A 27,516-nucleotide genomic window follows, 5' to 3' on the forward strand; every position below is an offset into this window, starting at 1 on the left:
AAGAAGAAGGTATAAGTTATCCCGGTGTTAATTTTAATCCCGAGATAACTTATACCTGGTTTGCTAACCAAACGAAATATTAAGGTGATGTTAAATTTTTATACCAACAGTATACCTTCTTATACTTGATACCAAAGTACCCTGGGTTTCACTGAAGGGCAACACGGTGTTAAAGATAGTACCAGAAATTAAAAGAAAAGAAAATATATAAAAACGCACGGCGAACCAGAAAGAAAATGGTGGGACCGTGTGTAGTACGTGTCACATCAAAGCAACTGCAATCTCAGACTGAGAGTCCAACTAACAAATTAACGACCTCTCTTTCATTTCTTTGAGGAAAAGCAAAAGGGGGGAGCATATTCAAATTTAATCTTCACCCCACCCTATTTTCCTTGTGTATTTGGAGACAAGGAGGCTCTCCTCCCTCTTCCTCCTCCGTTTCTCTCTATGTTTGCATCTCAATCAACAACAACCTCTGGTATTTTCAATCTGCCTTATTTCATTCATGCATTTCCTTGATTTATTCTCTTTTCTCATGCGTCCTCTTTATTTTCTCTATTAATCTCCCTTCCATTTTCTTTTCTTTCCCGATTCCAAAAAGGCATTTATCAACTTTAAATATCTTTAGATGGATTGCCCAATTAATTATTTGGTGATTGCTGCTTTTTGTTTTTTGTTTTTTGGTATAACCTTATGGTATTCGAAAGTATCAATCCAGATTCATGCCCGTAGGGCCCCATTTAAGGGCCCCGCTCCCTGCTAGGAGTTTCTCCATTCTTAGGGAAGAAAGATATCATGAGTTGTATAAAAAGAAAACTTTTTAGGGTCCTGTCCCTTGGACGACTTGAGTAATGGGAGAATGGCAACTGGGCCCTGCAATGGTAGAACCTCATAAACCGGGCATACTACTGACGAACCCGAGATGATTGCTGGTTACCTTTGTCGATACCCAAACTCTTGAATTGGAAAAAGCCTTGTATTTTATCTTACATCTAATCGCCATAATCTTAGACATATCATTAAGATTTGTAACCAAAAGATGACTTTGGCAAAAGAAAGAAACAATCCCATTCATTGTTTCCACGCGTACATTCAATCATCTAATTACATTCTTCACTCATTGCATTATAGACTTTTGTTAAATGTATGTCATGATTTTTCGGTTGTTTTTCCAGAAACACTTAGTTATTTGCAGCTTCCTCAAATGATTAGCCAGTATTTTGCATTCTTACTTGCAGATCTTCATGCTTCTTCCTTGTGTTGGATGCTGTGAAGATAATTAACTTCAAAAATGGCTTCGGTTAGCTTCAAATACTGGGATGATTGTGTGAATCCTCATGATCTGGAAGCCATGTGGGCCGATCCAGATGTTAGAGCCGAATGGCTTAATGCTGGTGAAACTAAGGGATCAAAAGTCCACCTCTCACGTGATCCTGATGGTCAGCCTTATCTAACTCAAACAGAAATGAAGGTTGAGCTGTTTAGACAGTCACTATCATTGACACAGAATATGATTCTTCTTTTTGTGTATTCATGTCGAGTCAATGAATTTTGTACTCAATTTCCTTAATTTGCTGGACAAAAGATAACTAGAGGGAAATATTGCTATATTGCTATTCCACAAGTTTCTCATAACTTGTTTGCGGGATATATAATGTTAATACTATATCCTCTATGCATTAAACTCTCCAACCAATGATGTCTTAGAATCTCTTCCAGAAGTTATGTTTAGCTTATGCATTTGACAGAATAGTTTACCTGCAAAAGTTATTTTCTGAATTGTTCCTTCTATTTTTCTTTACAGGCAGTAGCAGGTATTATAGTCCGAAGACATTTCCTATCGCAGATTGATTCGGTATGATGTCCAAGATCTTGAATGTCTACTACTACATGTTATAGAGAATTAGTGACCAAACTCAGAATATAATGAAATGTTCTAAATATTGTTTGCTAAAACTTTCTGTTGTTTTGCATCACAAGGGGCACTGTATTGTTGATGAAGTTGGGATGGGTGGTGGGGGGTTGTGGGGAGATAGTGTTTTAGTATTCTCTATTTCCAAAGGGTTAGATAAATGAATAAATGCGGATGAGATTAATTGTCGAGACCCGTTCTTTTTGTGCATGATAAATGGCAGATAGCAGTCAGCTAAACATAGCATCAAACTTCGTTTAATAGCGTCTTTCTACTAAAGACCTTTTTAATTATCAACAACCGGAACATTCAAAGTATTTTGTTTTCTCAATTTCATCTACAACTGTTAAAGCCTTTTACTCATGTAAATTTTGATCTTGTGGGTGACCTTGTTCTCTTTAAACTAGAATGTTAATACTCCTCATCCACTTAGAGTTTTTGGTGTATGCTATGATGCTATTTTATACCTTACATGCTTTACGCAAGCTTCATGAAGTCTAAGTGAGGACTACTTATACAAGTAAGTGCCTTGTCTCCACCTAGAATATCTCTGTGTCTCAACCTGCAACTATTGCTAGGTTGCTTAGTCAAAATTGAAGTCTTCTCATCTTAGAATATATATGGGGCAATTTGCATCTCTTTAAGGATGAATCAATTGATTTTAGCAATTATCAACACCTTCTCTGTAGTTCTCCAATGAGGTGGCCTTCCCATATTTTCAGGATATGCTTTGCGCTATCGCTGAGCTTGAAAGTGACCGGCAGCTTCTTGCAACACAGTACAATAAAAAATCAAAAGAGATTACTATGGGAATTATGCAGATTTTGCCTAAAACTGCAGACTGGTTGGTGAGGTAGTCATTTCCTTTTTCCTTGTTGAGATTTTGGGGAATTATGCAGATCATCATACCAAACACTGTGGACTTGTCTGCTTCATTTTTTTTTTGTGTGGTTGAAATAAGCTTAATTTACACTTTGTTACAGTGACTTGGGTTACCGAACATATGAGGTGGCAGCAGATTCGAAACTTCTTTACAAACCTTTTGTAAATGTGTACCTTGGTGCTGCATATCTAAAGTGGTTATCAAATTATGGAGAGAAGTAAGTTGATATGGTCATTTCTTCTTGTAGTATCTTCTTTCTATTTCATGTATCTTACATGTATTAGTTCTAAGGAATCCTAAAGATATTCTAACCAAGTACATAACTGTGGAACTTTATGAACAGGGAGAGAAGTGAAGAGTTCATGGTGAGAGCTTACAAGGCTGGTACTAAGAAGGCAACCCATAAGTCCACCTTACCATTTTGGAGAAGCTATCTCTCCGTCAAAGAAAATCTACCATCGAGGTAGCTGTTTGCATGCCATGATTTCCTTGCTGTTTGAAATTATTTCTACATTTTCTGAGTTTAAATGGCATCAAGGGCATGAGAGTGCACTCCTGTGGTACTATATGGTTTAACATAGTGGGCATTATATTATGAAAGGGAGTTGTCCAGTATATACTTTTTCTGAAGACGTGTTTCAAAAAAAAAAAAATAGGAAGAAGGAATTTTTATTGTTTATTTAGCTCCTTTTGTTTTATTACTTGTGGTTATACTAAAAGATTGAATATGCTATTCAATGAAAAGTTTCAGACTGAGCAAGTTTCTTGAGTTCAATCACATGTAGTATTGTCCACACTTCTCTATATATGATACAAACTTAAGACTTGGATCTTCCTTTTCGAGCAGAAAATGGTATAGTTTCTTGTGATACTTGGGTACCACTTTGAGCATATTTTCTTCCAAACAGAAATCGAGGTCTACTAGAGGCCATAATCCTCCCTATTAGAACAACATGAGGGCTTACTAGACCAGTGCAGGCACAGTTTGAGACAGTGGGCTGATCGAAACTTCCATTACCCATCAAAGCAATCTGGGTTAACTCAGGAAGGTTACTATCAAGTATCAAGTCTTGTGAATACTTTCAAATGGAGGTCCTGGCATATTACGGCATCATCGATGAGTCCTACAATGCGACTAGATCTTCAATTCAGATACAGAGTCTGTATAAGTCAATTATGGTGGAGTTGGAGCCAAATGGAAGTGAGGCTTAAAATTACTGCAATCTCTCATCTGACCAGTCTGCTTGTCATGTCTAGCTTCTGATAAACTGGTATTTGGGAGGGTGCTAGTTGAAATTTTGGAGTTACAGTAGCAAGGATGTGTTTGGGAGCATTCTTTAATCTCAAGCCTCCATCTCTAGAGTTTTATTGGCTGTCAATCCTTGACAAGGATGCAATCTTTGAAAAGGGGGCAGCCTGTGACACCATTTCCAGTCTCACATTATGGTGTATAACTAAATTTTCTATTTTCCGACTTTATGAACCTTCCCTCAGTTCTCGTGATTGATCACAATTCAGTAAGATCTAACAAAGGATGATTACCATTTTTACCATAGTAATCAGCAGGGGATATCATCCTCATGCACAAAAGGGTCATCTGAACACTAGTGACAAAGTGAAGAAATACTCTTGTTATGTACCTGAGATTCATGAGAAGGTTAAATAATACTGTAGGTGTATGATTGTGTTAGTATGCAAGAAGACTATCTTGACAATTTATACGGACTGAGTAGATGCTTCTGATTTATACATACTACCATTTGCTAATACTTATTAAGTAAATGACTGATATACTTGTTCTTAATAATTGCTACACTATCTGTCACTTTTATAGGAAAATCTTTGAAGTCAATCCATTACCCCCTTCAGCATCCGCTGGTGGAGTTCCGGAAAGGAAAGGTACTGTGAGCATAACTAATAAAGCATAGATATTTAGTTCAACTCCTTTCCCTCTCTCTCTCTCTCTCTCTCAGGCTTCTTCGTGCAAAATGCATATAACAATTTGTGTGAGAATCTGTAGTAGGATCACTTAAATGTGGTGGGTAGGGGGCGAGGCTTTATTACATTCACTATATCGGTTCATTCAGTGCCTTAAGTCTTGAAGTGAAAAATTAGTATTTAGTATAGTGACTTAAAGAGAAGAAAGGTAGCATGTTTGTCATGCAGCACTTCTTATGCTCGGATGTCTATGTTTTACTTAAAGAGAAGAAAGGTAGCATGTTTTTCATGCAGCACTTCTTATGCTCGGATGTCTATGTTTTGTGAAAGACCATTGATCATTGAAATTAAGAAATAGCTGGTATCCACAGTTGGACATTGCAGCTGGTATGAAATGTATGTTTACCACAGTTAAAAAGATGTCTTGAATTTTCTATTCAAGTTCTGTGAGTTGTTTTGCAAGTTGCAGTAAGTTGGTTTGCAATGTGATCGCTACTTGGAGTAAGATGGTCTGAAACTTGATTACAATTTGGAGTAATCTGGGTTGCAGTGTGATTGCAATCTCGGAAATGAGTGTGTTTACAACTTGGTATGATTTTCAATCTACCACACCAAATTGATCAAGTTGGCAATTTGGTGTTGGTCACGGAATCCTAATAAAGTCCTTCCTATAATAGGCATATCTTGCTCATTTTTAGCCACAAAATCTGAATGGAACAAAATGTAAATGAGAGTTGGATAGAACTCTCTCGCAGTATGAGGAGTTGAAAGCGCTTAAAAGTAGATTGAGAGAATTGTGAAAAAAATGTTACAATAGTCTTAGTATAAACTTTTGCGAAATTCATTTTAGAGTGAAACTTTTAGGCTATTCTCTTGAGTTTATTTTATGGATGAACTAGAGTGAGATCTGTTCTCTATAAACAGACTTCAATTATGGTGAAATTTCTCCTCCTTGCCCTTTGACGTGGGTATAACTAGTCGAACCATGTAACTCTCTGTGTTTCTACTTCTCTTACCGTATTATCACATCTTGACTATCATGTTCCGATCAGAAGTATTAGTTGATCCTCCACAGTGTAACAAATTGGTCCCAAAGTCTGAGGCATTTTATTCATATAGAGGTATGATTCACATTTATTATGTGAATTCTCTTGTATACTCTAGCATATGTGTGGTTCCGATGGATGCAAGGCAAGTTCCCTTATATCCCTAACCACTTGTGAGTTGCGATGAGTTCTCCCGTATACTTAGTCATTTGTTATGATTGACGGAAGGTGAGATCTTAAACTTGATTAGTGTTGGAATTGCTTAGTTAATGTTATTCAAGGCGGAGCACTCCATTGTGTTAGAAAATTCAAGTCAAGGTGGAGATTTGTTAGAAAATATTATGTAGTTTTTCTATTTACATTTTTTAAGTTGTTTGGTTGCAAGTTCGAGAAAGTTGGTTTATAATTTGTTTAGAACTTGGAGTGAGATGATTTGCAACTCGATTACAACTTGAAGTTAGTTTGTAACTTGATTGCAATGTAGTAGTGAGCTAGTTTGCAACGCCAATCGGTCACACCAAATTGATCAAGTTGACAATTTGAGATTTGTGAAAGAATCATGAGATAATCACCCGATAAAATCAACCTTTTTTCTCATTGTTAGCCATGGGATGGAAATGTAAGAAATGTAAACGAGAGATAAAGAGAGTTCTCTCATAATATGAGGTGTTGAGAGAGTTTTTAAATAGACTGGGGGAATCATGAAATATTAAAGAAGTGCTAGGATAAACTTGTATGAAATTCATTGTAGAGCTAATTTGTGAGATATTCTCTTGAGTTTATTTTCTCAGTAAATTAAAGTGGCATCTTTAATCTCCATTTATATTTTGGTTATAGTGAAAACTCCTGTATAAATCTTGGTTAAAGTGAAATTCATCCTCTCGACTGTGGGATGTATGCGTAATGACCGGACCACGTAACTCTTGGGGTCTCAAGTTTTCTAACCGTTACTATCATGTTTTGTCTGTCCAGCTTCAATCAAAGGCTCAATATTTTTCAATCGGATAACAATCTCTTATATGTTTTTTTCATTTTGTGCAGGTCCAGTCAATACAACTTGGGACTCTAGAACTTCTGCAGAAGACATGGAAGAAATGTGGAATCATCCTAGTGTGAGCAAGGAGTGGAGCAAGTCCGGGGAGAAAAGAGGCCATGTGCGATTTTCTCATGATACTGAAAAGAGACCATATCTTTCCCGGGTAGAATTGAGGGTAAGAATGCATGGTTAGTATGTATAGAACTGTAGAACCTATTAATAGATGTTGGATGCTTCTTGTCCTGGAAACTATGCCATTTGACCTTGCTGATCTCCAATTGTTAAGTTTAGCTGTTTTTTTCAGCAAGAACTGCTTGCACCAATTAGACTTGACAAACTGTAAAATCATTTCTAGTTATTTCATGATAAAACTGGAAAGATGGAGAGGTATTTCATAGTAAACTATAGATGCTGCATGTAGGAATTTTTCTTCTAATTTTGAGTATTTTTCATTCTAGAAACTTTTTACGCCTGTTACATCTGTTGAAGGTAAATATACTATTACTTTCGACAGAACCAGGTTTCTCAACCTACGTCATTTCTAGAGTTGTTTGATCAATTTTCTGCAAGTTCTAAATTTCTATGATCTGAAATTCTGCAATTACCATCTTGCTGCAGGCAGTTGCGGAAGTAATTGTATCAAACCACTTCATCACAAGAGGGCTGAAACCTGTAAGTGTCTGGTCCCTGGGGTCCACCTCTTTTAAGCTAGAAGCTACTGAAGTGACTAAAGTTAACAAATAGGACTGTATTGTTTATCGTAAAAGCTCTGTGTGGATAACCAGAGAATGGAGTGATATCTACGAATGTCAAGAGAGTGGTTAAGCTCACATTTGAAAAATTAAACAGGAAATATTTGGATGTTATAATCTTTAAGATACTAAAGAATTCTTGTTGATAGAGAAAGGAGGATACAGGATTCAAACACATGACCCATCTATAAATTTCACAGCACACATGGCGAGTTTAGTATCTCGTATTGATTAGTTTACAATCTAAAAGGGATTGCTGGACGAATGCTTGTGTCGTTTTCTTCTTTTTCCCTCTTCCGCCACTTGGTAGAAATAGGAAACATAATGGGGATATTTCCTTTTCATTGCAGACTGTCCTGTGTGCTATCGCTGAGATAGTTACCATGCGTTTTGTTGAAGGAATTGGACAACGTACTGGATTAATGGGAATTGACTATCCCACAGCACGCTGGCTTTACAAGTATGTGACATAAACCTTCTTGTATCATTTTGGTCTGGTCTAGCCATTCCTTTATTCTTTAGCAAATTGGTAACCTATGCTCACTTTGGTAAAGTTTCTCTAATAGGAGTACATTAGCAAAAGTTGTCTATAGAAATGCTTAATTAATTTGACAGTTGGAGTAAGAAAAGCAACGGTACAGAAGGTCAATGATGTATGCTAAGTAAGTAGTATGCGCGACCAAAATTGCTGATTAACGTGAAATCTAGGGACTTGGGGTACAAGGCTTACCGAGTGGAGTCAGTTGAGGATCTTACAAAGCCATTTGTTTCCATGTACTTTGGCGCGGGCTATTTGGCTTGGTTGTCAGAGTACGAGGGAAGGTAAGTCTTCTTTTGTTGGTACTGATTACGGTCCATGGGACGTGAAAGATTATATGATTGATTGTATTATTGCTAGAGAAAGGAGTCTCCAGTTTGTTGTCCAGGCTTATCTTGGTGGACCACAGAATGTGAACTTGCAGGAGACGGGTCCTATGTGGCTCAAATTTGAGGAAGCACTAAGCCGTTATGAAGAGTTAAAAAAGTAGGCATTAGTTAGTTATATTTGTGATTCGAGATTGAGTGACCAAATGTCCCTGAATTCTGATGAAGAAGCTTTTACTTTCAGGGAAGCAGGTAGTTGCAATATTATGTGAAGTCAACTACATACTGTTTCACCAAATCGTTGAAGGGGTTGCTTAACAATAGAGAAAGGAAATAAGTATTTGCATGCAGCACCAGTACAATGTACATCCTTCATTGTTGTTATATTGTTATGTAAATTTTCCTTGTATGCATTTGGGTCATATTACACCACTGTAAAATATAATTTCATTTACGCAAGTTTTACCAATATGCTGAGAAAATGTAACGTTTTCACCATATATAATGCCTATTTTGAAGAAGCGTGAATTACTCCCAATAGCATTTACAGCTTGTTTGGATGATTGTTACCGATTGTATTGTATCGTATTGTTGCTTTAAATACGATATTTGTTTTGATTGTTACTTAAATTTTATTCGTTACATAACGACAAAATGTGTCACTTTATGTAACGACTAATTTGGTGTGGTTGCGTCGTTATCTAGTCTTTTTCTCTCCTCTCACCCTTCATTATTATAAAATAATTTTATTTTATCATTTACCCAACCTTTTTATATAATAAATTTAAACCGCATTATAATTTTTCTTTATAATATTGCAAGTTCTTAATACTGTTGGTGAGTGATATCATGAAACAACATAATTTATCCAAACATTATATTTATCAAACGATACAGTATAATATAATACAATACGATACATTATAAGCCGATGTGTAACAACCATCCAAACAAGCTGTTAAAGAAGGGGAAGGGGAAGAGCAAAAGGTGGATCTAAGAATATAAAATGAATCCAAGTGGAGATTGGGAATGGAGCTAATTAATGATTGATGAGTACTACTCCATATAATTGATGATTTGAGGCAAAGGGAGAGCAGGATTTCCCCCCCTTCTTCCGCTATATCTCATGCCTTTGCACCCAACACAAGATAGACACTCTCTTCAAACTTAAGTCAGCTGCACACTATACCATGTTGGATTTAGCCCCCATTTAAATTCCTATCCTGCCACCATTATTATTGTACACACACAAAATGATAAGTTCTCTTTTCTCTATATTTTCTATGACATAATAATAGGACTAAAAGATTCCTAGCAAGTATATGACCTAAAGCAATCATAGTAACATGATTAATATATATACCACCATCCAATAAATATATAATAAATATATAAACAAGTAAAGCAGCCTGCTCCCTTGGTCCTATATATTTTGATTAGCATTACAGTTTCAACTGAAAAAGAATAGCTTTGAATTAGGAAATGAATTAGGAGGTATTACAAAAGTGATATACATTGGTAAGAAAGCAAGTTTTATGTGATAGGAAAATTAAGTTGTGAATGAAACAACTTAAACTAGAAAAGATAAAAGTAAGAACTTTGGTATATCTGTACACTAAATAAAAGTAATTATGTGGGGAATTAAAGTTTGGAAAGGAATTTATGGAAGTTGACTGACTTAGTTGGAAAATATTTGACAGTCTTTCACTTTTTTAAGCTATTGAATGCATGACATTTCAAATTTATGATATGTTCTTTTCGTCTATTTTTTAAAATGAAATTGTACTAAATGACTATGCAAGTATGAATAAATTGTCCCAAAAAGAAATAAACTACACAAAGAAGAAAAGAGAACTTCCAGATACTCCTTTTTTTTCTAAAAAAAAAAAAAAATTAAAAACTTCAAATTCATATCCTAGTAGAGCAACAAAAGAGAAAAAGAAGCTTAGGGGTTTGAGGGCAAAAAGAAAGGAGAGAGAGGCTTGAGACAAAGCCGTCATTCTAGTATTTTTTTGGTGTGAAAATCCGAAGAAATGCAAACAATATAGTAATGGATAGAGAGGGAGTGAAAGGGAAAAAAAAATGAAAATACTAATGTAGTCAGTGGGTAAGTATACAAATTCAAATGTCAAAATGGCGGTTTTATGTGCTGCAAGCTTCTCAAACTCTTATTTTCAGGTAACCATCTTATCTCTTTTGGTTCCTTTTTCTAAAAGGATTTCCCCTTACAATGTTCTTTCAACATTTTTGAGGGGCAGATATCACTTTATGCAATGTATTTCGTACTAAAGTTAAAACAAAGACAGAGGATAGATGATCTGGTATTTTGAGCAAGAAACTTCTTTTAGGACTTTTGTCTTCTTCAGAGCTTCTACGTTATTGTTTCACTGCAATGTGAATTTGAATTAGGACATGTGCTATGTGCACGAATTGAATGACATAGTCATAGCCTTGGATTATTTCGGCAAGTATACTAGAAAAACTTATGGATTTGAAGCTCAAGCAAGAGTGGGAGTATCTGTATGAATTATTGTTAAATATGACCAAAGAAGCCTATGAAAGAAAAGTCCACTTCTTCTTGGACTTTCGGAAGTTTGTAGTTTGTTAATAATTTGTTTGATATCTTTTACGTTTCTTGCACTGTTATTAACTCCACATCTATTTTTTCCCCTTTTTGTCAGCATTAATGGTTTAAGAAGTGTACTTGGATGGAGCGTTTGTGGCTTGAAAGAGAAATTGCCTTTCATGAATTAATTGAGACCCTAATTTTGTTAGAGCAAAGTCAAGTCAGTAGCTAGTAATGTAGCTCCGATTGTCGATTGCTTCCAGTGCATATGTATTGATGAACTCTGGATAGACTTGTTCTGTGCAAAGTGTTTATTCTACTGCATTTAGGTTCGTGCTGCTCCTTTATAGACATAACTAAGTATACTGGCATCCATATCGGTTACCATTGAGGTTGAGTTTATAGAGGTTGTGGTCTAATGGATCAATCAAACAATGGGACTTGTATTCAGTTCACTTCTGCTGAATATCCAAATGCAGAAATTCAACCTGGACCTCCGGTTTTTACATCGGACCCTCCTGATCATCCACATCATAATATAAAGGCTCCAAAAGATAATTGTTCAGAGGCTAAGCCCGTGCTTAATTTCTCTTTACAAACAGGAGAAGAGTTTGTACTTGAGTTCATGCGTGATCGTGTTAATCCCGGGAAAAATTATGCTCCCAGTACTTCTAGTGATCCTAGTTTTCCACAAGGTTGTTTGGAGCTAAAAGGCATCTTAGGCATCGGTCATACTGGATCTGATGGTGGTTCCGACACTTCCATGCTAGCGATGGTTGAAAAAGGTCCAAAAGAGTTTGAGAAACAGAAATCTTCCCTACATGAAGACAAAAATTACAATGGGTCAGTGCAATCAGTGCAACAAACGTCATCAGATTACTGTGGTTTCCGTTCTCTTGTGTATACCTCATCTGGAGCATGTGATGATTCAGTGGCAAAGCTTAAGGCGATGTGTAGCTTTGGTGGTAAGGTATTATCTCGGCCTAGTGATGGGAAGCTCAGGTATGTTGGTGGTGAAACACGGGTTATCCGCATCAGGAAGGACATTACATGGAATGAATTGTGGCAGAAAGCTGTTGTAATATATGATCTAACTCATATAATTAAATATCAACTACCTGGGGAGGATCTTGATGCTTTAGTTTCTGTGTCATGTGACGAGGATTTGCAGAATATGTTGGAGGAATGTGATGTCTTAGAAGATGGAGATACTTCAAAAAAGCTTAGGATTTTCTTGTGTTCTATCGCTGACTTGGATGATGCTCATTTGAGATTAACAAATTCAGATGCGGATTCTGAGTTTCAGTATGTAGTAGCCATCAATGGCTTGGAAACTGGATCAAGAAGTAGCTCAACTTTGCATTTTCTAGGTTCTTCTGCAAATAGCTTAGCTGAGTTGGATGGAAATAACATGGAGGAGGACTCAGGTAGATCTGTTACGGGCTTTGTTGGTGCGAGTAACTTACCTTCAGCTGGTTTTGATGACTCATCGTTGATTGCTAAATCTGCTCAGCCTAATGTACCAAGTCCCCCCAGTGCTTATGACATTGATTTACGCTTTCATCATGGCCAGATGGAAAATTGTGACGACAGTAAGCAGCAACAATTCCAATTTGGTTATAGTTCTAATTCTCAATTCTCAGCTACTCAAAGTGCTACTCATTGGTTCTCCAAGGGTGTAGTGGACTACCAAAATGATATTGAAGGTCAAGGCTCCCAAACACAAGTGAAACAATATGGACCCGATATGTACAGTAAGGCTTTTGTTCCTGAGTCTGTCACTTTAGAGGTTGATTCAACGGATATAAGCTTCTCTGATCCTGCTTCACCACCTCAGAGCGCTTTCTGTTCTGTGCACATCCCAAGAGGGAAGATAGAGTTCTTTAACAGGTTATCAAAGTCGGACGATTCACACAATTCACAGTTTCTTGCAACTCATTCCCATACAGATATTGCACAGCCAGAAATTTTTAAAGAATCCATTGAGAAAATGCAAAATAGAAACATGAATGAGCAGCTTGTTTCTACTGAAAAGCCATTGAGCTATAGCCCTCAAACTGCAGCACATGATCTTGGAGCGCCTGCGAATTTGAAGCAGGTTATTCCAAATGCTGCAAATATGAAAAGCGCCGTGCATGTGGATCAGGTTCCCCTAGCTAATCAACAAACAGTATGTGCCGACAATAAGTATACAAACTATTTAGTCAAGCGGGTGGAGGATGGTGGATCAAGGCCAAGTCCACTGACCTATGCAGATGCTGAAAATCACCACGAAAATGCGGGGGGCATTCATCTTGAAATTCATCAGGGTAACAAGGCTGGCAGCAAGTTCACATATACTAACTCTCAAGAGCAATCTCAATCTTCAGATTGGATGGGAAAATACAACGAGTGTGCTTTTCAAGGGGAACCATCTGTTGTGTTACCCAGATCTGAGCAAGGAGATATCTTGATTGATATTAATGACCGGTTCCCTAGTAATATCCTATCTGATATATTTGCAAAAGCCATACTTTCTAATAGTTCATCTGATATTTCTCCAGTTCAGCAGGATGGAGCTGGTATGAGTTTAAACATGCAAAATGAGGAACCAAAACACTGGTCATTTTTTCAAAAATTGGCAGGTGATGAGTTTGTTAGGAAAGATATTTCGCTAATTGATCAAGATCACGTTGCATTTGCACCGGGTCTCCAAAAATTTAATGAAGAGCCTCCTCCAGCTAATGAATGTGTGCCCTCAACAATCAACTTGGATCCACAAAGAAATAGTGCTGAGGATGGTCCCAAAGAGCTGCCTCATGCACTTGGGGATGTTGATAGTCAACTTCAATTAGGGTTTGGCGCAACCCAAACAGAAGTTAGCGAGGACATGCATGATGATAATATGGTGGATAAATCTAGGGCTTTAGACATTGATTCTGAGGTGCGTTTTTCTGCGAATATATGATCTAATAGAGCTTTCTGTCTTAGTGTATATTTCCTAAGAAATCTTTGATCCCTTGTGCTCTTAGGATGGGTTTAAAAACGTTGTACTGCCTCTAGGTCGTACGTTTGCGGATATTGACATCAACTCCTTGCAGGTAATCTTTCAAATTTTGCATTCTTGAATCTTAAGAGTGAGGCACATAAGGAATCCGTAATATGCTTGCAACCTGTGGATTTTTATTGTGATGAAAACTACTAACAGCTGTAAGTTTGGAGCTAATTTCTTGTGCACCAATCTGTCATAATTGAACTGTTCGTAAATTATGGCTTTAGGGGAGGAAATAGATATGTTCCTGGAGTAAAAAGGCTGGGAAATTAAAGATGTTAGGGTGCTCGTGAGGGGGGGGGTACCTTTCTATTCATTTGCATGCTATTACATGCAAGAAGGTGTGCACTTTTGGAAGGAAATGGATATTGTCCTTGAAGTTAAAAGGCAGAGAAAAGGAAAAGCGTTTAGGTAATCCTGAAGGGAGTAAAGGCAGGGGACACAATGGACTTTCACCTGTGGGGAGACTGGAGAGAGAAGTGATATGTCTAACAACGGATATTTTGTACATTTGCTAGGAGGAAAGTTTGGGTAGACAGCAGCTGGAAGCTTTTGATGTGATAGAGGGGAGTTTTCAAATACATTGAATTTTTTTTCCCTTTCCTATTGCCAGATACTGAATGGACACCATGTTTCGGAAATATCCTGCCATCGCTTTACTAATGCTCTCATTTCCTTCTGTATCAAACATACTGCTATAAACTGGGCAGAAGAGTGGGTGTACGATTTGCTATATTAAACAGCCTGCTGTCAAAATCATTTTCATAAATTCTTTGCTTAAAAATCCTAAGCTTCTCCTAGGCTTCACTCTTTGTATTATAGAGGGGGGCGGGGTGGGAGGTGGACAAAGGAGTTCTCAATAGTCCTCATTTCATTTTCACATTGCTTTCGTGCAGATCATTAACAATGAAGACCTCGAGGAACTGAAAGAACTTGGTTCAGGCACATTTGGCACAGTGTATCATGGAAAATGGAGAGGAACGGATGTTGCCATTAAGCGGATAAAGAAGAGTTGCTTCACTGGGCAATCATCAGAACTAGAGAGATTGGTAACCTTTCTTAACACTACGGACCCAAGCGGTTTTCCCCCTCTTTCTCTGCATAGCTTTGCCTAGTGCCTAAAGTATGTGTGTTAAAGCTCTATCAGATCAGCTACTCATAATCTTTCCACCTTCCAGGCCATAGAGTTCTGGAGAGAAGCTGAGATTTTGTCAAAGCTTCACCACCCAAACGTTGTGGCATTTTATGGTGCAGTGAAAGATGGACCTGGGGGTACATTAGCTACCGTGGCGGAGTACATGGCTGATGGTTCGCTAAGACATGTTCTGATCCGTAAAGATAGGTAGAACCCCTCTTATTAGCTCTCAGAATTTTGCACGCATTCCAAACAAAATATCTGGTTCGTTAGTTTCTCCGAGGACACGAAACAACATATCCACTCTCTTTCCATTTTGAGCCTTGTTCCCCTGTTATGATATAATATTCACCTTTTACAGACATCTTGATCGCCGTAAACGACTCATAATAGCAATGGATGCGGCATTTGGAATGGAGTACTTGCACTCTAAGAATATTGTGCATTTTGATCTGAAATGTGACAATTTGCTGGTGAATTTGAAAGATCCATCACGACCAATTTGCAAGGTCTAATCATGATATTATTGTTGTTTAATTAGATGATCTTAAATTTATTATTTGGTTTTCTGATGATATTGCATGTAACTTGAGTTACCCATAAAAAAAAGGAATATGAGTTAAGGTTCTTAGTAAACTATCTGCCAGCAAATGTGAAATTAGTATTTGATATTTTTGTGATGGACTTGCTAGGTAGGTGATTTTGGTTTGTCAAAGATAAAGCGAAACACCTTGGTTTCTGGTGGTGTGAGAGGAACACTACCATGGATGGCTCCAGAGTTGCTAAATGGTAGCAGCAGCAAAGTTTCTGAAAAAGTAAGATGCCAACCTCATGTCTCTCTGTTTATCTCACTTTAGGAAACAGAGAAATTCAAGTCTGTGCTGTACTAATGCACTTCTTGGTTCCTTTTAAAACAAACGACCCCTCGTCCTTGCAAAAATGTTGTCAAAACCGTGAAGGAGTAGTCAAAAAGGAAATAGTTCCTCTCCCTGTGCATGTCATCATCTGTTACCCCCCCCCCCCCCCCCCCAAAAAAAAAAAAAACACACACACACACACAGACACAAAACACTTTTAAGTGATTGGACAAAGGCTTCAGGGTAATTTCCCAATTTTATTTCTTTATAAAATCAGTTTCTTTCTCCTACTTTAGTTTTTATATTTCACTTAAATGATGGAAAATGTTAAAGGCAAAAACCTTTAAGGATGGAAGTCATTTCTTCCTCAAATTTTCTCGTAAAAGGAGAGCGGAGAGCACCTGGTCGCTATTTCAATTTTTATGGACTTTATAGAATCATAGGAAGTCACAACAGTCTTTTCAGATGTTTTCAACATGTTTGATGTGATACTCGGAATAGTTAGAGTCTTAGAGAGTTGGGAGTTGGCATTTTCTTCATCTGTACTCCCTACATTTAGTTACTTATCATGCTTATGGAAACTTTTAGCGATCTTCTTTTCTCTTGACTATTCAACAGGTCGATGTGTTTTCTTTTGGTATTGTCATGTGGGAGATTCTCACTGGGGAGGAACCTTATGCCAATATGCATTATGGAGCTATTATAGGTCAGCTCTTTTCTTTTCTATTTTCAAAGATTTAGGTGGTATCAAATTGGTGTGTTATGAGCTAAGATACTCTATCTTGAACTAAATTGTATATCAGCATTACTTTTCTTTTTTGGTTTTGAATCAGCATGCTAAGTAGGAATCTCGATCTTAACTGTTATAACCTAGGTTACGTCTTGAACCAATTTGTATATCGGTTAGTCATCTCTCTTGCAGCCATTTATGCATAAGCTCCTCTCTGGCAATTGTTTAGGCGTTGCTCCTCTCTCCTGAGATCGTTCAAGCATTGTTCATCTCTCCATCGTTCTAGTGCTACTATCGCTCCAGCCAGCGGCGCTGCTACTTTGTGCACAACCAACGCCTTTCTCTATACGTTGAATTTCTTGTTGTTCTACCAATTCAAGTTGTGATGATTACAACACTATATCTCTTTTCCAGGATTAAGAATAGATTCCTTTCTGTGTATAGTGCAAGAGGCACTTTTTTTCATTGTGCAGTTACCAAGTCGGGGAAAAAATTCCAACACCGGTTTTCTTTATGGTGATTGTGCACTATTCCCGTGAGATTTCACTTTCAACTTTTATGTTTCCAAAATATACAAACTCAAGTTGATTTCTCACTTTGAGTTTGAGGAGTTCTATTACAATATCAAGAGAATATATGTCTAGATTTATACATGTTTAGATTCATTGTACTTGAAAAAAGAAACTCTTATAGAATGTTCGGATACCTTAGAACATTTTATATTTAGTTATAGGATATTTACTTACCTTATTACTGTTGAAATTGATTACCTACCATAGTTTGTGAGGCTTATGACTACTATATATGGAGCATGTCTCAGGTCAATGAGAATCCCAGTGCTTTGATCTAGTGGTAAGAGCTCAACATGTGATGTAACATCCAAGGGTGTGACCCGGTGGTCAATAAAGTGAGTAAAAACCTTGGATACCAAGGTGCAAATCGGGTTAGAGTTGCAAAAAAAAAATAATACTAGGCGATTTCCCATTTGACTAAGTTTTGGTGAGCAGAGTTACCCGGTACCTATGCTGGTGAGAGATAAGAGGTACCTGATGGAATAGTCGAGGTACATGCAAGGTGGCTCAAACACTAATAAAAAAGCACAACATGTGAGGTTAGGCGCAAGTCATGGGTTCGAACCACACCATAGATAAAAAGACTGGTATATAAATGGAGAAGGGTAGAAGGGTCAGTGGCAGATCCACCTTGAGAGGTGGGGGTGCCATGCCGCCCGCAAGTTTGGCAAACTTTTTAAAAAATATATGTTGAAATATTTTAAAATATGGTTAAATGCATACGCTGCCACCCGCAATATCAAACCAGACGAAAGTGCCTTGTTTGGATTAGTTTCTTAAAGTTATTCACATGTTTATGCTTAGGTTTGAGTCTGAATCTAATGAGGAACTCAATTTTTAGTTTGCTCAGTTTCCCTTTTCTTTTATTTTTTCCCCTTTTGTCTTTGTCTTTTCTACTTCCTTTGTTTTTCTATCATTTTCCTTTTTTCGTTTTTCTTTTTCCAATCTTTTCTCCTTTTATTTGTTTGTCAATGACCTTGGAAGGAGTACATAAAAAAGCAACTTCAAATTATCAAAGTACCATAAATAAAAACTGTTGCTCTTAATTCAAAATTCTGTCACTTGTGTTAATAAAAAGTACACAAGATTATTCTTTTTAACATTCTGTTAGTTTGTATATTTTATATACGAAGTGCAGTTGTCCTATTGAAAATATATTGCTTGCAATGTGTAATTTCTATCAATTTTTTTCTTTTTTTTGCTTATGCTCTTAGGGGTCGTTTGGTAGGAGGTATTAGAAAAAATAATGCAAGCATTAGCTCTGTGCATTACTAATACCTTGTTTGATATATTTATTCAATCTGTGTATAACTAATACTTGTATTAGAGTATTAATTATACATCATACTTGGTATTATCCTATGTATAAGTAATGCATAGAAAACCATTACATTAAACCAAGCCTATTAATGCATGCATTAATATGGTTAAAGACAAAATTGTCCTTAAAGTCCCTTATAGCTAGGACATTTTTGTAAACAACTATTTTTCTTTAAAATTATGCAATGACCCCTTAGTGTGATTCTTCTATTGAAAATACTTTCATTTATGCAAAAATATTTAATAAAAATGGTGTGATTCCTTTATTGAAGGAAGATTTCTAATTTTTTACTTGTGCTGATTTGTTTTTCATAAGATTAGTGGAGCAATATAGGGCGATGAAGAAGGACTTGCATATGGTGTTCATTGACCTGGAGAAAGCCTATGACAAAGTCCCAAGAAAGGTTCTGTGGAGATGTTTGGAGGCTAAAGGAGTGCCTGTAGTGTATATTAGAGTGATTCAGAATATGTACGATGGAGCTAAGACACGGATTAAGACAACAGGAGGAGACTTAATACTTTCTGGTTGAGATGGAGTTGTATATGGGATTAGCACTTAACCCGTTTTTGTTTTCCATGGCGATGAATTCATTGACGCGACACTTGTATTCAAGGGGAGATACCTTGGTGCTTGTTATTTGTAGATGACATAGTCCTGATTGATGAGACACGAGGTGGCGTTAACGAGAGGCTGGAAGTCTGGAGACATACTGTGGAGTCTTAAGGGTTTCAAGTTGAGCAGGACCAAGACAGAATACTTGGAGTGCAAGTTCAGCGGTGTTACCCAGGAGGCGGACGGGGATGTAAGGCTTAATACGTAAGTCATTCCCAGGAGATAGAGTTTCAAGTATCTGGGGTCTATAATTCAGAAGTATGGGGAGATAGATGAGGATGCCACACACCGTATCGAAGCTGGGTGGATGAAGTGGAGACTCACTTCTAGTGTCTTGTGTGATAAGAATGTGCCGTTGAGACTTGGGGGTAAGTTTTACAAGGTAGTGGTTAGACCAACTATGTTGTATGTGGTAGAATGTTGGCCAGTCAAGAACTCCCATATCCAGCAGATAAAAGTAGCTGAAATGAGGATGTTGAGATGAATGTGTGGGCATACTAGGTTGGATAGAATTAGGAATGAAGTTATTCGGGATAACGTGAGAGTGGCCCCTGTGGAGGAAAAGATGCGTGAGGCGAGACTGAGATGGTTCGGGCATGTTAAGAGGAGAAGCATAGATGCCCCTGTCAGGAGGTGTGAGAGGTTGACCTTGGGAGGGGGGGGGGGTAAGAGGAGGAGTAGAGGTAGGCCAAAGAAGTCTTGGGGAGAGGTGATCAGACAGGACATTGCGCAGCTTGCGCTAGCCGAAGACATGACCCTAGATAAAAGGGTGTAGAGGTTAAAGATTAGGGAAGAAGGTTAGTAGGTAGTCGTGCGTTTCCTTTTGTCTTCTCTAGTTCATTAGTGCTAGTACGATACCATTTTATCCTTAGTTTGCTATACTCGCATTTCTTGTTCTGTTATTACTTGCTATCGGTAATCCCGTAGTTTGCTGCCTTGGATTTAGTTTTCTAAATATATTGTCTTGCTATTACTTGTTATCGGTACCTCTTTCATATTCTCTGTTGCTATCTTCGATTTAGTTTTCTAATTATTTGTCTTGCTATTACTTGCTATCAGGGCTTCTTTCACCTTCTTTTGCCGAGGGTCTATCGGAAACAGTCTCTCTGCCCTTCCAGGGTAGGGTTAAGGCTGCGTACATCCTACCCTCCCTAGACCCCACTTGTGGGATTATACTGGGTTGTTATTGTTGTTTATTTTTCTATTGAAAATGTCGTTAAATTTATTAAACCGACTCGTATGAACTCGAAACATATCAAGCAAATTGAATCAAACCGATATATACTCACATTAAAAGTTTATGGTCAGTGCGAGGCGTACATTTTAGTAAATATGGCACCCGCTGTCTTCAAATCCCGGATCCGCCTCTGAGAACGGTGGGCCCATTATCCGTCGTGTTTCGAACCATGCGCCACTAGCCCTCAGAGAATCTCAATTATAAGAAAAAATCAATGAGAAGTTTCTTCTATTTTTCACAATTGGAAGTGGATTTGCAAGTCAAAAAGGGGCTTAAGACAAGCTTTATCTCCTTTTTTGTTCGTATTGGTGATGAAAATCTTAAGTCTTATATTGAGGAAAGTAGTTGCAGATGGATGGATCAAAGGCTTTAATATAGAAGGCAGAGATCACGGAAGTATAGAAGTCTCGAATGTGTTCTATGCAGATGAAACTTTGCTATTATGTGAAGTAGAGAGTGAGAGCAATTATTATATATAAGAGGGATTCATTGGCTTTTGAAGCAATGTTTGTATTGTAAGTTAACTTGGCAAAGAGAAGAGCAGCATATTCTCTGTTAAAATTGGATAAGGGGCGGAAACAATGAGGAGCACGGTAGAACAATTTCCAACAGTATATTTGGGCCTATCTTTTGGAGCAAAGCAGAAGATCAGGGGGTTTGGCAAGGCATCATTGATAAATGCGGAAAGAAGTTGGCACCTTGGAAAAGGCAATACTTGTCATTTGGTGGGAGATTGTGAATTTAATAACTAGTGTATTGGATGAAACTCAAACATATATTATATCTCCAATTCCAATCCGAACAAAGGTGGAGAAGAGATGAAACAAGTTGAGGAATGATTTCTTATTGGAAGGAAATTCTGGAAGGGGAAAATACATTTAGTTAAATGGCCCACTGTTATGAAAGATAAAGAGAGGGGAACAGGAGTAACGTCTCTAAGACTTCTCAATAAATGCTTATTGTGTCAGTGGCTTTGGAGATTTAGTGACAATAGTAATGATTTATGGAGGTGGTAATCTCAAATTATGGAAGGGATGGAGACTGGTGTTCCAATCTAGTGTTAGCTCCTGTTGGTGTAGCAGTATGGAACAAAATAAGAGGGTCATGGAAAGAGTTCCATGAAAATACTTAACTAAAAGTGGGCAACAGAAAAAAGATTAAACTGTGGAGTGAAAAATTGGTGGAGGATATGACACTAAAAGATCTTTTTCCAGAATTGTTCTCTCTTGTTAACACAAGGATTGCTGATTGCTCTTCTGAAAATGGATGGAATTTGCAGTTCAGGAGACATCCTAATGATTGGGAGATTTGGAGGTGTTAACCTTCTGCTGCAAAAATCGACTTCAGTGGTGATAATTGAGGATAGGGAGGACTCAATACACCGGACAGCCAGTAGATGGGAAGTTCTCTAGTAAATCCTATAACTAGCTTCCATGTTCGTAGATGAAGCTGATTCAAAATTTTCTTCCATTCCAAGGCATAAATTGTATCCATGCGGCATGCGCTTCATATTCACCCAGAGTTCGCTCCCAGAAATATAGCCATCCCTGCTCCCAAATGTTGCTAGCTCAGGGAGACAGTAGATAAACAGCCTGCTAAGATGATCTGGACACTAAGGATCTTCCTAAAATGGCGTGTTTTGGATGGATTGCAACACATGGTGCTTGCTTGACTCAAGAGAAACTACAAAGACGAGGGTTTAGCTTTTGTAGTAGAATTATTTCTCCGAGAATTTCATTGAATCAAACCAGGCATCTTTTCACGCATTGCTGTCAAATCTTGACAAATCTGGGCAATGTTCTTAAATTTATTTGGTGACTCCCAAGGCCTAAAAGAATTGTTTAATTGCTGGCAGCATCAGAGGATTACCAAACAGCAAATGCAAAGCTGGAAGCCAATTTCATTATGCATAATCTTGTTTGCGACTTATGTCCCAGTTTAAACCTTTTATATGATGTTGACCCCTAGTGCTATTCAACAGTTTTGTTCTTTTGTTGATTTGCTATTTTAATCAGGCTAGTCATTTTGCTACATTATTCCTTATGCATAATCTTGTTTACAGTTTATACCCCGGTTTGAACCTTTTTATGATGTTGACCCCTAGTGCTGTTCAACAGTTTTGTTCTTTTGTTGATGTGCTATTTTGATCAGGCTAGTCATTTTAATACATTCTTCCTCGTATGCAGGAGGTATTGTAAACAATACACTGAGGCCAACAATTCCTAGCTACTGTGATCCAGAATGGAGGTGCTTGATGGAGCAATGCTGGGCCCCTAATCCTGCATCAAGGCCATCTTTTACGGAAATTGCTAGTCGATTACGGTTATTGTCTTCTGCTTCCCAGAACAAAACTATTGGTCACAAGGCATCTAACTAATAGTTGTCTACCTTCCACTTGTTTATGTGGTAAATTTATTCATTTTATTGGAGCAGCAAAGAATATGCTCAGACATCTATATAAACAATTACTCTAGATATGAGGATCACTTTTGCATCAGGGAGAGCTACTGCAAACTTTTATTTGTGTATCCTGTTTGGGAAAAGTAAAAAACGAAGTCTTTTGTTCGTTCGAGAGTTCTTCATGGCATGACAATCATTTATAGTATTTCACAATTGAAAAATTCGTGACACATTTTGCAGTCATTTTGGTTCTCCTTTGAAACTGCAGCATTTCTGCTGAGGTTTGCATCGGTGCCCTTGGATATTCATCTACTGCTCCAATAAAAGTACCATCCCTTGGGCTGCGGCCCTTTCCCGGACCCTACGTGAACGCGAGATGCCTACATCACACCTCTTGGGGTGCGGCCCTTTCCCGGACTCTGCGTGAATATGGGATGCCTTGTGCACCGGGTTGCCCTTTTTTCTCCTATAAAAGTACCATGACCAGTGAAGAAATTTCCCTGCTTTTTTAGTGTTTATTCATCTACTGCTACCGAGGAAGGAGGTAGTTGATTTATTGCAAGTTTCCGGACCTGGAAGGTCAGAAGGCTTCTTAAAGGTTGGTGCCTTAAATTTACAGGCCTTTGTGAAAGATTGGGTGTCTGACTATGGTCTATTTTGTCTCCAACTGCCAAAGTCATGTGCTTTCAGAAAAAATAAGGATTCCTCACCGGATATCATATCTTGTTAGTTGGATACCAGAAAGTGAATAACGAAAATTCAAAATTTGTGGGGCAAAATAATTCAGGTTATATTGTAATGTAGCGAGCTCCAAAAATTCAAAGCAAGCATGACTGCTTATACTCAATTCCAGTGAAATGATAGGAACCTCCTTGTTGGTTAGTATTATTTTCTCAAATGAGGTGACTCAACAGCAAGATTTGTCCACTAGCATATCAGGAGGATGCAACATTGTGGACTTCCCAAGCAGATGCAAACATTATTGGCCTTCCTTTCCATCCCAGCAGAAGGCAGCCCTTCTCATTGGCTAGAGTATAACCATCGGAACCATAGACTGAAAGCATCATCCGAGCCTGGCTCATACACTTCAATCCTACTACCTGAAATCCAGCACGTCCAAGTTGCTTGCGCCACTGGTCTACTCTTTCATGCCTCTCGATCCTATTCGATCCTTCATATGCCACAATGTTTCGAATCTCCTCTGCATAATGACACTTCTCTATCTTAATCCTTGTGGTGGAGTCCCGTGGGAGGCTAGCTTCAAGCGAATCAAAAATGGCAGAGTAATAGTGAAGTGATTCCAAGAATCTTCCTAGAAAGAAAGGACCATTGTGATTGGCGTCCTGTTCCACCACAGTAACCAGAGCAGGGCCTAATTTCTTGATGGCTTGAAGAATGGTCTTGAGAGATCCTCTGCTCTCTTTCACATACTTGTGCAACTGCATGACGCTGTTCACAATTAAAGCCTCCCCTTCTCTTACATCAAGCTTTTCCCTGGTGAAGAGCGATGCTGATACTGGCTCCTTGATCACTTGGAACTCTAGACGAATACTGCCCGAAGAAGTAGCAGCAACCTCATCCATAAGGCTCTTCAATCCTAGTTCAAGCTCCATAAAATCGTGTGTATCTTCAAGAATGCCTGTGATGCGAACTAGTCTTGGAGGAGGTGAGTCTGGTTGTGCAGTTAACGTTCTAATTATGGATTGCCATTGAAAAATATGGAGCATGCCAAGATCAATGATATGCAAGCATTCCTTCCCTCTGGAAGCTTTGCAGATAGCATCATTTGCAGCCATGAAACCAAAAGCCATGTAGGGAGTGATTTGGTGCAACCAATGATAGGCCTCTCTTTTCTCCGCTCTAGACGAAGCTGCTAACTGGTCCTGTATTAATGTTGCACCTGCATTATTTCTATGTTGAAGAAGCATTAGTCTGGATTGAAGTCCCAAAGCAAAGCAATAGGAGACCCTTTGGAGAGAGTCGCCAAAAGGGGTGACTGCAGGCCAGATTTGAGTAAGCAATGAATCAGAAAGTCGAGTGTCCCTACAACCTACAGCCTCAGCACAAGCCAAGAGCAAATGTACAAGCTGAAGCCCCTGATTCACCTCTGCCTCCACATGGTCATGGCTAATTGTTTCCGCGTCAAAAGGCTTCTCTTGAGCTACAAGCCTCCAGCACGGTATACCTTGGTTCTTCATCGGTCAGCAATGATAGATTCTCGTAACTGTATTCATTGAGTATCATTGATGTGAAGCCTCCAAACTCCTCATTATCAAGATTTACTTGGTGATCAAGAGGATCTTTGTCGTAAGAATCAATGTTGAAGAAGCTATCAACAAATTCTTGCTCCTCCTGGGAAGAGGCTGAGTGATCAGGGGTGCTAGTATAAGTGTACAGCTCACTTATACTATTTTGTGAATAATGTTGTTGTTGTTGTTGTTGATCGTTCATTCGGGCAGCAGCACAAAATTGTCGAATGGCAAAATCTTGGTTGTGGCTCTGAAAGGAGAGCACCCAATCCGAATTCATTTCATGCATTGGTTTGCTTTGGTAGAAAAGTCAGGACTTTATCTATGTGCAGGTAATACAGCTAGCGGGTTATGTGGTGGAAGATGAACTAGTTGGACAGGCCGTCTCAGAATATTCTACTACTCCTATTTTAGACGAGAGAATTTCGACAATGGACAAAACCCCTACAAGAAATAAGGAAATTAAACACTTCTTTGTTTTAACGCATGAAAAAGCTTTTTGTCTTGGATTTTCTTTCTATTTCTTGAATTAAAAGTGCAGAAAAGGTTCAAATTTGTCTTGTACTATCCAAAATTGCTCCATTTTGCCCTTAATTTACATTTTGCTATATTCATATTCTTGCCATTATTAACAAATCCTCTCAAATTTGCCCTTGAAACTCCACCTGTTCATATTTTTCGAGAAAAAAGTTTAATTTTACCTTTCTACTTTTAACTAAGATTTGAATTTATCCTCAGGGTGAAGTTAGGGACCAATAGCAAAAATGAGACTTACTATTAACGGCAAGGATAATATTAGACCAAAAATTTAACGCAGGAAAAAGATTCACCAAATGAACATTGTGGACTCTTGGAAAAGAAATGAAGCGGAGAATAAGGCAAAGAATAGTTGGAGGTTGAGGCAAAGGAAGACATAGGGAAGTGGGGTCATGATCCAATGCAAAGCTAATGCAACAAACCCAGCACTGTTGCCGGCAATACTTTTGACAAAAGAAGCTCATAGGAATGGGCTGGCATTTTGATTTTCCGTAAATATTTTATTTGTACTCCATGTTTATATTAAGTTAAATAATTAAATCTTAACTCTTAAAAATTAATGTAGTAATAAATATCACGTAATCGTGATAAATGATCGCTATATTATATATGTATGAAAAACAACCATATTACATTCATTAATTTAATTTAATATAATATGTTTTTATATTTTAGTTTTCAAAGACTCCCACATCATCGTTTGTTTGTCACAAAGTCATATCTAATTTATTAGTCGGCCACCAAATTATGTGTGACGCTACCTTATTGTTAAAGCTGCATGTCCAATTGCGTGTGAGGTCGAGGCAAATCTCATTTCCTCAATTTTAGGCAAATCACCATTCATTCTGGCTGTGAGTTCACCTATGTTGTTGGTGTTGTTGTTGAAGTGTTTTTCAACTTACCTTTTCATTTACGAAATTTATTGATTGACGATTATTATAACAATACTTTAATTATGTTAAATCATTTAAATACTTAAAAATAAAATACGTAGGTTTTTTTTCGAGGTCAGTTTACCTGCTCTATCTTTCTTTTCCCTCTCTTGATTATTCTTCTCTACCACATGAGACAAAATTAGTTGATCAGCAAATTAAAATAGATGATTGAAGAAGGAATTAAGACAAATTTTATAAAGGTGCGTAGGGGCAAGGAGTACACAGGGAACTTTAATACTGGTTAGTTGAACTGATTGAAGCAGATTTAGACAAGGACAGTATTCTAAAGTCTGTACCATTACCAACACACTTACAACAAACTTGGACTAGGTACAACCTCAATACTTAAATGTAACGCGAGTCCAATTCTAAGAGGTGAAGTGTCGGACTTTTAGTAAATGCGCCTTGTATACGGTCAAAAAACGGGCACGCCCCTTGTGTGACTAATCGAGACAGGAATATGATAGGTTAAGTTTTGACCTCGTATTATATCGAACCATGGTGCAAAATTAGGTCGTCGAGCTCGTGACCCAGAGACCGATCAAGATCGAGATCAAGCAAAATCGAGACCGAGCAAGATCGAGAGCAACTTACCGAGCCAAATAACGAAAAGCCAAAATATCCGCAATCGGTCGAGGATCATGGCGGAAATCTGGGCACTTATCAAGAAGAGGCCGATTAATTAGCTAGTCATGAAATTTCTCACCTCATATAGAACTGTATCAAGAGTAGGATTCCCCTACTATATAAAAGGGGTCTAATCATTTGTGAAGGACACCATTTTTTACGCAACATAAAGCAATATACTGTCACTTTCTAGCTTTTATTATCTTGTTACTCTGTTAATACGTCAGTTGAAACATCTTCGGTTCAAGGGTGATTGAACTCGAGGGACAAGGCTAT

The 27,516-nt window shown here is 37.9% G+C and overlaps 3 protein-coding genes across 5 annotated transcripts; 2 read left to right on the plus strand and 1 right to left on the minus strand.

The window, feature by feature from the left end:
• Positions 1–310: 310 nt before the first annotated feature.
• Positions 311–8,960, plus strand: LOC107787527 (uncharacterized). 2 transcript variants are annotated; one of them, XM_016609117.2, is made up of 13 exons: positions 311–478; positions 1,239–1,471; positions 1,805–1,855; positions 2,635–2,765; positions 2,896–3,012; positions 3,139–3,258; positions 4,630–4,694; positions 6,821–6,990; positions 7,434–7,487; positions 7,918–8,027; positions 8,276–8,389; positions 8,466–8,591; positions 8,676–8,960. In XM_016609117.2, exons 2-13 carry the CDS (start codon positions 1,292–1,294, stop codon positions 8,701–8,703), a joined length of 1,266 nt encoding a protein of 421 aa, XP_016464603.1. In that variant the 5' UTR covers positions 311–478; positions 1,239–1,291; the 3' UTR covers positions 8,704–8,960. The 2 variants fall into 2 exon arrangements, with proteins under 2 accessions (XP_016464603.1, XP_075093071.1); XM_075236970.1 differs by lacking the exons at positions 8,466–8,591; positions 8,676–8,960 and having other exon boundaries at positions 334–478; positions 8,183–8,389.
• A 1,319-nt stretch (positions 8,961–10,279) lies between these two features.
• Positions 10,280–23,113, plus strand: LOC107787525 (RAF-like serine/threonine-protein kinase 20). 2 transcript variants are annotated; one of them, XM_016609115.2, is made up of 9 exons: positions 10,281–10,609; positions 11,113–13,920; positions 14,009–14,077; positions 14,925–15,077; positions 15,207–15,370; positions 15,525–15,672; positions 15,856–15,978; positions 16,639–16,726; positions 22,679–23,113. In XM_016609115.2, the coding sequence occupies exons 2-9, from the start codon at positions 11,416–11,418 to the stop codon at positions 22,867–22,869; spliced, it is 3,441 nt and encodes a 1,146-aa protein (XP_016464601.2). In that variant the 5' UTR covers positions 10,281–10,609; positions 11,113–11,415; the 3' UTR covers positions 22,870–23,113. The 2 variants fall into 2 exon arrangements, with proteins under 2 accessions (XP_075093072.1, XP_016464601.2); XM_075236971.1 differs by lacking the exon at positions 14,009–14,077 and having other exon boundaries at positions 10,280–10,609.
• Positions 23,026–25,940, minus strand: LOC107787526 (GRAS family protein RAD1-like). Its single transcript, XM_016609116.2, has one exon. The coding sequence runs from the start codon at positions 25,088–25,090 to the stop codon at positions 23,828–23,830; it is 1,263 nt and encodes a 420-aa protein (XP_016464602.2). The 5' UTR covers positions 25,091–25,940; the 3' UTR covers positions 23,026–23,827.
• Between the last annotated feature and the right edge of the window lie 1,576 nt (positions 25,941–27,516).

Source organism: Nicotiana tabacum, chromosome 18 (assembly GCF_000715075.1).
Source record: "Nicotiana tabacum cultivar K326 chromosome 18, ASM71507v2, whole genome shotgun sequence".
Classification (NCBI taxonomy): domain Eukaryota; kingdom Viridiplantae; phylum Streptophyta; class Magnoliopsida; order Solanales; family Solanaceae; genus Nicotiana; species Nicotiana tabacum.